This window comes from Pelobates fuscus, chromosome 5, assembly GCF_036172605.1.
Source record: "Pelobates fuscus isolate aPelFus1 chromosome 5, aPelFus1.pri, whole genome shotgun sequence".
NCBI classification, from domain to species: domain Eukaryota; kingdom Metazoa; phylum Chordata; class Amphibia; order Anura; family Pelobatidae; genus Pelobates; species Pelobates fuscus.
This window is the reverse complement of record NC_086321.1, coordinates 139403413-139415393: the sequence shown is the minus strand read 5'-3', so window position 1 is coordinate 139415393 and position 11981 is coordinate 139403413. Positions and strand designations below refer to the sequence as shown.

The window sequence follows — 11981 nt, the reverse complement described above, 5'->3', positions numbered from 1 at the left end:
TACATCCAATTGAAAGTGAAACCATTTTGTTTTCATGTAGGCTGTGTCAGTCACAGCCAGGGGAGGTGTGGCTAAATCTGCATAAACAGAAACAAAAGTGATTTAACTCCTAAATGACAGAGAATTGATCATGTAAGACTGCAGAGGCATGATCTATACACCACAACTTTGTAATTACGCTAAAGTTGTTTTGGTGACTATGGTGTCACTTTAATTAGCAGGCAGGGTGGGAGCACTAAAATTAAGTAGGGGCATTAATACTGTAACGTTAGGAATTCAGATATGTGTTCCTAAGGCTACTGTGTCCCTTTAAGCCAAGCCACTCTAAAGTCCAGTAATAAACCTATCACTTTTACTGTGCCTGTGCTGGGTTGTTGACTTGTATCTTCCTGAAGATCCTCCAGGTCCTAAAATGTACATAGTCAGTGCTCACTACACATGATGCTTAGCTTGTTCCTCTGTTACTGGTAGTTCATCTTTTTCTTTCACTATAGTGTCAGGAAAACAAATCTGTTTTCCTGACACTATAGTACCCTGAGGGTGCCCCCACCCTCAGGGTCCCCCTCCTATGGTGCTGAAGGTGTTAAAACCCCTTCAGTTACTGACGTCAGCGGAGCGGAATGTGCATGCGCGGCAGAACCACGCACGTATTCAAAGTGTCCATAGGAAAGCATTTTTCAATGCTTTCCTATGGACACTCTGCACGATAGAGGCATTAAATGCCTCCAGCATCGCAGATGCGCCTCTAGTGGGTTCTAGTGGCTGTCCGGAAGACAGCCACTAGAGGCTGGCTTAACCCCAAATGTAAATGTTTATAGCAGGCAGGGTTAACTCTAGATGGACCTGGCACCCAGACTACTTCATTGAGCTGAAGTGGTCTGGGTGACTATAGTGTCCCTTTAAATAATACATTTGTTTGTTTTTTTCTCGCAGATTGTGAATTATACCTGCACATACAAACGCTGCTCTGTATCCATTAATACATGGTTGGTTAAAAAACCAAACCGTACCCAAATCATTACAACCAGGGGCAGGTAACTCTGAAACGAGGCTTGAAACGCAAAGTCAACGCCCACTCGAATTCTTCCGTTTTCCAATTCAGCTCGGCGTGCCCACGCCTACTACAGTTCATTTTGCTTAAGCAGGAGGCGGGGCCTGAGTGACAGCGCGTGCCTGTACAACTGTCTCATCCCATCTCCTTCTCCTCACAGCGGTGGTTGCCGTGGCACCGGGCGGAGGGACGGAGACGGGGGCTGACAGTGGACATATTGAGAGAGACCCGTTGTGTGAAACGGGGGGAGAGCTACTTTTCTTGCGGGCATGAAGGACCGCCTGACTGAGCTGTCAGCGGTAAGTTTCATCTCCTTCTTAATCAAACAAGTTAACGGTTCCTGAGGTTTGGCTCCCATTAACTCCATGTGTGCCAGGGGCTGGCTGGCTGGCTGGCTGCAGGGCCTGTGTGTGTGATGTTTATTGGGTGTGACTGACCCCCTGGCTGATACTGTATTATCTCTAATACCCCCATACACGGTGTGTCTATAGAAACTGATCTCTTATTTGTTTGTTTTAGTAGTGAATTATTTCTATCTCTAATTTATTTTAATGCACATTATAATGTCATGGGGTGCGGGTTTGCAAAATACCTCATGTAGATAATTATCTCGTGTCTATCTCCAATTGCTTATAACTCATTACATATTTTCCATCCTTTTCTAATCTTTTCCTTCATATATATATATATATATATAACATTTTTTTTTTTTTACGTTTTTTTTCAATATGATCATTGCATTATACTGTCAGGAGTTATTTATATTGTAATGGATTGTGTGTGTGTGTGTGTGTGTGTGTGTGTGTGTGTGTATGTATGTATATATATATATATATATATATATATATATATATATATATATATATATATATATATATATTATTTTTTTTTTCTCTCATTGATCTTTCTCATACCGAACCATGGAGCTCTTTGCACACTACTCAGTAAGCTAAAACACCTTCGGGAAAAGTGCCAACAGGAGGCATTTTGCCATTGTTGTGTAGCTTTACTAATTGGTTTTTTTTTTTTCTTTTTCTTTTTTTATATATATTTTTTTCTCCTTAACTTCTTTTTTTTCCATCACTCTTTCCTTATGTTACTTGTAGTGGTAGGAACACAGTATTAACTGTTTCATTGGAATACATCTCCTTGGAATATCTCAAGGGCTTTATGACCAGCTTTTTAAATTTCCTCTTTTTAAAATAATTTGCTGTGGGCCATACTTAATCATCCATCTTGTCTCTGAGCAAAAGTTGCATCTTTTCTGTAATCTGTCTTTGATTTAAAGCTACAAGGCCACACACATTTGTCCTTACTATGCTTTCATTGGTTTGAAATTCCTATTACCTCTTCCTTCAGATCATAATAACTTTAAGTGTTATGTGTTTTCAGTCTATTATGATATTCAGAGTTTCCATAATTAAAAAAAAAATGTAAATCATTGGGGAATCGAAAGTAAAGGTTTAATTTAAGTCAACAATAACAGATTATAAAAATTTCTCCTAGTCAGCTGCATTTTTAATTTGGCATTGTTACTTAAATGGATACTTTAGTTCTAGGACTACAAATCTGTATTCCTAGCACTACACATCTCCTTGCCCCCCTCCACTACCTGGTACAGTAAGTGTTAAAATACACTTACTGTACTTGCCCGATTCCAGTGCCGATGCTCCGCAACCTCCGTCTTCCGACAGGGGCGCTAATTTGCGTGCACCACAAGCACGTTAAGCCCATCCCATAGGAATGCATTGCTATCCCCTATGGGGATTTGACTGTTGCGGGATATTCTCTTGCAGAGCGTGAGGACATCCAGCATCAGGTGATTAAAAGTCACCTAGCAAGCAGGAAGTGCCTTTAGAGGTTGTCTGACAGCCACTATAGGCAGTCTTAACCCGGCAATGTAATTATTGCGGTTTCTTAGAAAGTGCAATAATTAGCATTGCAGGGTTAAGGGGACATGGACAGAGCACCCAAACCGTTTCAATGAGATGAAGTGGTCTGGGATCCTATAGTGTCCCTTTTTAAAGTGTAAAGTGAACTTTGAAGCCACCTTTCACACCTTAAAGTGGCACGATCATGCCGACCTTGCCTTTCTTTAATCGCTTCTCTCCCTCCGTCAGGATCTGTTCATCATTTCTTACTGTCTGCTCTAGTTTTCTTTAAAACATAAGACAAAGTAGGGACTACTTTGTCTTATGGAGGTTTCCTACGCTTGACCAGCAGAGGAACAAAGCGTGCTCCGTTTCCTGTGGTCAGAGCAATTTTCCCACAATTCTCACCTATTCCTCTATGTTTTCGCGATGCCTACTTTCTGTCAAGATTGGTCTTTCGGTCATCTTTACTAATACGTAGTGAAAATTACTTGGTATTCATAATTATTCTGCCCCTACTCGCTATCTCGTAACGGTGAGCAGTCTGTGGTAAAAAAAATAAATAATTAAAATTGCCTAACATCTTAACCCCTTAAGGACGGTGGACGTGCTATGCTGTCCTTGGGGACCCGGCATAGCACGTCCCTGCCGTCCTTTGTATTTACCCGGTCGCTGGCATATCAGGGAGTCCCCCTCCTTCTGTTCATTCTAACTGTATTTTAAAATTAAAATATATATATATATCTATGTATATAATATATACATCTTGATAAAGACCCTGAAGGGTCGAAACGTTGATGTGGAGGTGATTTATTGAAATACATTTTTTTGAAAATCCAAGTGAGTGCTCCTGTCTCCTTTCTCGTCTATATATTGCTGGGAAGCACCCGGGTTAAGTCGCATTGTAAATATTGGAGGTTGAGTGCCAGAGTCTGGACAGTTTTATTTATTTATATATATATATATATATATATATATATATATATATATATCACAAACACTGGCCAAAATTGGTGTTCAGATTAGTTTTTTGCATTTTTCACACACAAACAAATATTAACACTAACTTTGGCCAGTGTTTGTGACCAAGTGGCTACTAAAAAAGACTGGACATACCCCATTTGCCCATTTGCAATACCTTGGGTTGTCTACTATGGAATTTCAATGTTAAAAAAACTGAAAAATGTAACATGTTATATTTGACCCTGTAACTTCCCATAACACCATAAAACCTGTACATAGGGGGTACTGTTTTACACGTGGACATAGCTGAATACATATATGTGTATTTTAATGCAATAAAAGCTAACAGTATTATGACATTCATAGTTAAAATGTCACATAGAACAATTTATTTATTTTTTAAATGCTTATTTTATTCATGTTAAATTATGTTTCATACCTTAAAATTTGATGTTAAATGAAAGCCCTGTATCACCTGAATAAAATTATATATAATAAGTGTGGCTGCACATAATATGAAAGAGGTGAATTACGCCTGAACAGACATCTAGTCAAATTCAAGGTTCTATTTACGTTTTGTATTGATTACAACATGTACATTTGGCTCAGTCCTTAAGGGGTTAAAGCTATTGTCTTTAAAAAAAACAAAAAACAAAAAAACGCATTTTTGGTGGCTATAACTGCTGCTAAGAGGATAGGTGAAATTCTTCATCATCTGCTGAATTTACAAAGATTTTTCCAAAAAAGTAGACCCTTTCAGGGCTATCAATCAACCAATTTCCCTGCTTGCCTTTAGTTCTCCATCTGATTCCGATCTGGATGAGAATTGGCGGATGTTGGTAGGGCTCTAAAAATCTACTTGGATCGATCCTCTGCATACAGAAAGACTGACCATCTTTTCGTCAATTTCTTTGGAAAATTTAAAGGGCAGGTTGCCTACAAGTCTAATCTGGCAAGATGACTTGTGGACACTATTAAATTAGCTTATTCTTCATCAAATCTGCCTTTGCCTACCTCCTTGAAAGCTCCTTCTACGAAAGCCGTGGCTGCTTCATGCGCCGAAAGAGCACAAGCTTCACCTGAAGATATCTGCAGAGCTGCTACATGGTCTTCATTCAACACCTTCATCAAACATTAGACTAGACCAGGAATAGGCAACCTTCGGCTCTCCAGATGTTTTGGACTACACCTCCCATGATGCTTTGCCAGCATTATGGGGGATGTAGTCCACAACATCTGGAGAGCCGAAGGTTGCCTATCCCTGGACTAGACGTATTCTCTGCCTCTAAAGCTGCTTTCGGGCATAAGGTGTTAAAAGCGGTGGTTGCTTAAATCCCGCCCATAGCTCTGGGGTCACGATATATCCCTATTGTACTGCCACCATAAATTCCATTTTCCTTAATATGGTGGCAGTACATCACTCCCTCCCTCTTATTAATAAATGTTATATTTTTGCAGTAGTATGTCTTTGATGTTTTATTAGGACGTACTGAGGATCCATGGCAGGTTGGTGTCTTATACCTGTTGAGGGAGGAACGTTTTATGTTAATTTTTAATTTCAGATGCTTGTCCCATGGAAAGAGTACATCGCTATTGTACTGCCACCATATAAAGGAATTTACGGTGAGTAAAATTGCAGTTATTGCATCTCTATGAGGAGATGCTGATTGATGCAGCGGTGTATTTGCAGCACATGTGCAATATCCACCCAACGCTTATCCATAGGAAAGCATTGGATTAGCTGAGCTCATCATTCTTGGTAATCTCAGCCATGGAGGCGGAGTTTTTACTCCTGCCACTATAGTGTTCCTTTTACTAAGCAACTTAAAAAAAAAAAAAAAAAAAAAAAAAGTTCAGATGAATGTTAAATTAGGCCCCAAAATCGGGTGTGGTACACCTTAAAACACTCACCAATGCACAGTGAGGGGCAGTCCAGTGCTGTAGAAATTGGTTTCTGTTCTTATGCCCCTCTGATAACAGACCCTGTATCTCTCTGTGGGGGTTTGTTTTTTTTTTTTGGATGGGGGCAGGCGGAATCTTAAAACAAAAATGAGCTGCCCCAAAAAATTCACTTGCCAAATCTACAGAAGGACCCCCACTATGGCCCTCTGCCAGTAGCACTGAAATGAGCTGAAGCAGAAATGTTAGAAGCATATATTTCAGTTCTGCACTTTCCTTATGGTACAGGATGCCATCTGTCCATTTATTTATTTATTTATTTTTTAATACCACGCCTGTGTTTTCCTCATGATCAGGTGTGGCTGCATTAACTGATCTGCTAGGTCCACACTTCCATGTGTCTGTTATATTGTTTAATGCAGACTGTAACCCCAAAACCAGGCTGATCATGGATGGTGGTCGGCGTGTACACTTCCTTCTTGTCCTTATACTTAACTGCAAGAAGTTATTGGCGGAGAGCAGCTGATGTTTTCCTTATTGTGCCACAGTTTCTAAACTGTGGAGCATTTTTAATAGTGGGATACTATAACAATTACCTATGTACAGGTGATACCCCTTATTTAATAAGTGGTTCATAAAGTCTATACAATTTTCCCACTTGTCCTTATAATTTCTTGCCAACCTAGGGTATCTCGGTGGCTGTCATTTTGCTCATATATATGAGAGAGAGAGACACACACCCACTATTACTTGTGAAACGTTTATACAGCTTTACACTGCTTAAATCCCAATCTATCTTTAAACTTCATTAGGGACTCTTTTGTACAGATGTTTATTGGGGACATACATGCTTTCAAACTTCTGATTTAAGTACAGAATTAGGGAGTGAATTTTAATCAATTTGACATACTGCAAGATTACTTGTTGTGGCACTTGTTATTCTTGTTAAAATGCAAAAAACGCAGTAATGTCATGTGTGTTTCTTCATAGCTTGTGAAAAAAATAAAGTCTGTGCTGGATAAGATTCTGGGTCCAATAAAAGCGAATAATAGGCTTCTTTATGATCTCCATTAACATTGTGAGTGCCCAGAACTTATTTTAAGACAGGAACACTGATGGGGTACCATCACACTTTCATGGCAGTAAATGACGCAGGATTCTGGGCGAGATACTGCACAGCATAGTTTGGTTTGTGTCGCGATCATCCCTAAATTATCCCCCAGGAACAACTGCATAAACTCCACTGGGCCATAGCTGGACACGTCAGACTGTATGCCTGGAGGTGCAGTAAAGATAGGAATGCCAAAATGATTGTCGGTGTGACTATCCAGTCATCTGTGTTTTGGGTAGTGTCAGGGGAATCGGCACATGCTTCTTGCTCAGGCACATATTCGCTGTCACCTTGTAATTGAATCGCCTCTGAATCAGTGGTTCTAAGCATTTTTAGATTGAACTTTAACTACAACTTATTCTTGTTTTTTAACATCTGTTTTCTATTAACTCCTAACTAATCGAACACAAAATTCCCCACTAACTTCAACCGACCCCAGCTAACTAAATCATCAAATTAATAAAATAAATGTAACCCCTAAGTGTAAAACAAACACAAAAGCAGATCACAGTAAAGTAATGTGATCTGAATTCTAATCACTGTAACAATTGATCAAAATGCAGGGAAAGGGTTAAAGATTGTTTCACAGGGCTAAAATTAGTTTGTAATTTAACTGGTACAATTTTATCACTAGCTGCACACAATGTATCTCCAATCTGTCTCTCTCTCTTCACTTCACAGTTGGAGGTTGGTACATCAGATATCATCTCAGCAAATCGTGATTGGTGTGTGACATTGCTATTTCCTGTTGTTGATCTGCCTCGGACATTGAGGCACCCAGCAACCGCATTAAAGGACCACTCTAGTGCCAGGAAAACATACTCGTTTTCCTGGCACTATAGTGCCCTGAGGGTGCCCCCACCCTCAGGGACCCCCTCCCGCCCGGCTCTGGAAAGGGGAAAGGGGTAAAAACTTACCTTTTTCTAGCGGTGGGCGGAGAGCTCTCCTCCTCCGATCCTCCTCTTCTCCTCCCCGTCGGCTGAATGCGCACGCGCGGCAAGAGCTGCACGCGCATTCAGCCGGTCACATAGGAAAGCATTCATAATGCTTTCCTATGGACGCTAGCGTGCTCTCACTGTGATTTTCACAGTGAGAATCACGCAAGCGCCTCTAGCGGCTGTCAATGAGACAGCCACTAGAGGAAATAGGGGAAGGCTTAACCCATTCACAATCATAGCAGTTTCTCTGAAACTGCTATGTTTATGAAAAAATGGGTTAACCCTAGGACCTGGCCCCCAGACCACTTCATTAAGCTGAAGTGGTCTGGGTGCCTAGAGTGGTCCTTTTATGCCGCGATTTGGCTTCAATTTAGTACATTATGTAATTATGCCGTCATGGGTTCTCTTGGAATCGGCTGCCATATTACAGTAACTTTGTCATTGGTCCTTAAGAGGTTAATATCTTTCAACACAGACTTTTTTTGTCTGTGTTGGACACTATCCAATGATTGATTTCCCTTTAAGAAGCCCTGACAAATAGCGTATTTGTGTGACTAGCCAATCATACAGCCCACTGAGACATGTATAAATGGCAAGAGCCGTGATTGGCACAGCCCCTCACTTCTGCTTTAAACTATAGTTCACAGTGAGTGAAGTGGGAAACTCTCCCTGCTGACTATCTGGGAAGGTGTGACAAATGTGTTTTTCCTATATTTTTTTTCTTTTTCCTTTTTTTTTTTTCTTTTTTTTTCTTTTGAAATTGCCACTTTTAAAGAATAACCCTGTAGGGCCAGTCAGTTTAAGCCTAAAACACTTCAGTAAGATGAGTATTCCTTTAATTCATATTACTTGCTTTGCATTAGCTTGTTTATTTTGTATAAGTGTTCTGTAAGAAAAGATACTTGTGTGCAAGAGACAGAGCTTTGTTTCTTTCTGCTTCTCCATTGTGGGGGGAAGGGAAAGTAATAAATCGATCAAGTTTCACTGCTAGACGCATCCTGTAGGATTCATCTCTGGGAGGTACTGGATTCTCTAGAGAAACTTTTCAACTCTGCTTATTCATGTGGTGATAATATTTTATGTGTGTAATACACTTACAGAATATCATGTAATTGTACTATAGATAAATCTGCAGAAGAAAATAAAATTTTTCAGAGCTTGGCCTGTTTCTCATAAATGTTTGCAAAGCTTCTTTTAAAAAAAAAAATGGCTAATATTATTAATGTATAGTAGTTTACCATGATTAATCATGTTTACAGGATTTGTTTGTATTTCCAGACTGTAAGCTAAGTGGGTATTTTTATTTTTATGTTCTGTATTCTCCTATTTAGTCATTTTTTACTTTTTACACCAGCAGAAACAAATAATATGGGTATGTGGAATTTTTTTTTTTTTTTTTTATTATTATAGCTCTGCCATGGGCAGGCGACAGGGTTGCCATGTGGGGTATTGGTGTAAGGGTTATGAGGTCTGCACTTGCAGAAAGTGCAGACCTCCGTAATCCCTTTCTTGCATTCCAGCTCTCTATAAAGTCAGAGTGTAGCCCCCAGTATTACCAGCTTAAATTCTGAATCACTGAGTGTCGGCACTGCGTCAAGGAGAAGGGATTTCATTATACAATCTCAAGATCAGTATAAAGAGTTATACCAAGAGTATCAAACATTTACCCAAGGGCAAGATAAACACAACTAAACTTACGTATACAGTCCCAGGTCTTAAGTATCGAGAGAGGGCATGATATCACTGAAAATGCCACTGTAGACTAAAACTCTTTACTGCTTGGTGATTAAAATGTCATTCTTTTATCATAAAAAAAAAAAAAAATTAAGTTTAAAGCAGCACTGTCATGCCGAATTCCGTTTTTTTTTTTAACCCCCCCTCCCGCCTCAACTACATCCAATCGACCCCCTAGTCATCCCCAAATGCCCCTATGCCCCCCACATTACCTATTTTTTATTCTTTATTTTCTGCCCCGATCTATATTCAGGGCGCCGCCATCTTTGTGTGGGTAGGTGAAGTCCCTGTGGGACACGTCATCTGCCCACACTAGATAGCCCTGAGATTCCCGCACATGCCCAGTGAAACATCTGGACATGCGAACGGGAATTTCACCTATTCATTCATTCATCAGACAGACGAATGAATGAATAGAAAAAATCAGACGAACAAACTAACACTGTGTATCAGTGTTCGTTTGTTTGTTCGGTTTATTACAAGGAGGGAGCTACCGGCGTGCAGCTCCCTCCTTGTAATATGTAAAGACAGAAGCGGCAGGGAGCAGTGCTCCCCACCACTTCATAAGCCCCCCAGGTCCCCCCCCTCACTCTATGGGGGTCAATATGACCCCCATAATAGCACAAGGGAGATTAAAATCTCCCCAATGTCCCTACTCGCTATATCGCGAGTAGGGGCATGTCCACTAAACAGTGAGCAGCCTGTGGCTGCTCACTGTAAAAAAAAAAAAGGGTAATAAGGGGGGGACGGGGGACCTACTGTCCTCCCCCGCCGGCCCCCACCCCTGGACGGCGGGTGGGGGCCATAATGGGAATGAGGGGGGACCTACTGTCCTCCCCCGCCGGCCCCCACCCCTGGACGGCGGGTGGGGGCCATAATGGGAATGAGGGGGGACCTACTGTCCTCCCCTCAGGCCCCCACCCCTGGGCGGCAGGTGGGGGCCATAATAGTAATAAGGGGGGGGGGGGGGGACCTACTGTCCTCCACCCCCCGGCCCCCACCCCTGGGCGGCGGGTGGGGGCCATAATAGTAATAAGGGGGGGGGACCTACTGTCCTCCGGCCCCCACCCCTGGGCGGCGGGTGGGGGCCATAATAGTAATAGGGGGGGGGGACCTGCTGTCCCCCCCCCCGGCCCCCACCCCTGGGCGGCGGGTGGGGGCCATAATAGTAATAAGGGGGGGGGGGACCTACTGTCCTCCACCCCCCGGCCCCCACCCCTGGGCGGCGGGTGGGGGCCATAATAGTAATAGGGGGGGGGACCTGCTGTCCCCCCCCCCCCGGCCCCCACCCCGGCCCCCACCCCTGGGCGGCGGGTGGGGGCCATAATAGTAATAAGGGGGGGGGGGACCTACTGTCCTCCACCCCCCGGCCCCCAGCCCTGGGCGGCGGGTGGGGGCCATAATAGTAATAGGGGGGGGGGATCTACTGTCCTCCCCCCCCCCCCGGCGGCGGGTGGGGGCCATAACGATAATGGGGGGGACCTACTGTCCTCCCCCCGCCCCCACCCCTGGGCGGCGGGTGGGGGCACTAAGTAAATTCCCCCCCCCCCCCATCAAGGTGACTAGGGGTGCCCAAGCCCCTAGTCACCCACCCCCCACCCAAATAAAAAATGCCCCTACCTACCCCCCTCACCCTAAAAAATAGTGAGGGGGGAATAAAATTGCTAACCTGTAAAGTAAAATTAAACTTACCATTCAACGTCTTCTTTTTTCTAAAATCTTCATTTTTCAGCCCCCAAAAAGGCCAAATAAAAAACCATCATAGCCGTCGAACTAAAAATAAAATAAAAAACCCGAGCGCAAAAAAAAAAAACCCGACGAAAAAGAAAAAACCCGAGCGCACAAAAAAATAATCCATCTTCACCCATGGAGGGCTCCGCGCAGACTGAGCTCCGCAGGGCGGGGCAGGGCTTATAAAGCCTTGCCCCGCCCTGCAATTAGCCTAAGAACACTCTGATTGGTGGGTTTAAGCCAATCAGAGTGCTCTTTGTCATTTTACAAGCGTGGGAAAGTTCTTTGGAATTTTCCCACGCTTGTAAAATGTAACACAGAGCACTGTGATTGGATGGATTTCAAGCCATCCAATCAGAGTGCTCTTTGTCATTTTACAAGCGTGGGAAAGTTCTTTGGAATTTTCCCACGCTTGTAAAATGACACAGAGCACTGTGATTGGATGGATTTCAAGCCATCCAATCACAGTGCTCTGTGTCATTTTACAAGCGTGGGAAAATTCCAAAGAACTTTCCCACGCTTGTAAAATGACAAAGAGCACTCTGATTGGCTTAAACCCACCAATCAGAGTGTTCTTAGGCTAATTGCAGGGCGGGGCAAGGCTTTATAAGCCTTGCCCCGCCCTGCGGAGCTCAGTCTGCGCGGAGCCCTCCATGGGTGAAGATGGATTATTTTTTTGTGCG

The 11981-nt window shown here is 42.8% G+C and overlaps 1 protein-coding gene across 2 annotated transcripts in view; it reads left to right on the top strand.

The window, feature by feature from the left end:
• The first annotated feature begins 1170 nt into the window (after positions 1-1170).
• The window catches only part of STX2 (syntaxin 2), a 92008-nt gene continuing 81197 nt past the window's right edge, over positions 1171-11981 (top strand). For both annotated transcript variants that reach the window (XM_063454345.1, XM_063454344.1), the window contains exon 1: positions 1171-1350. In XM_063454345.1, the coding sequence (XP_063310415.1) occupies positions 1321-1350 (30 nt within the window). In that variant the 5' untranslated portion in view covers positions 1171-1320. The remainder of the gene's footprint in view (positions 1351-11981) is intronic.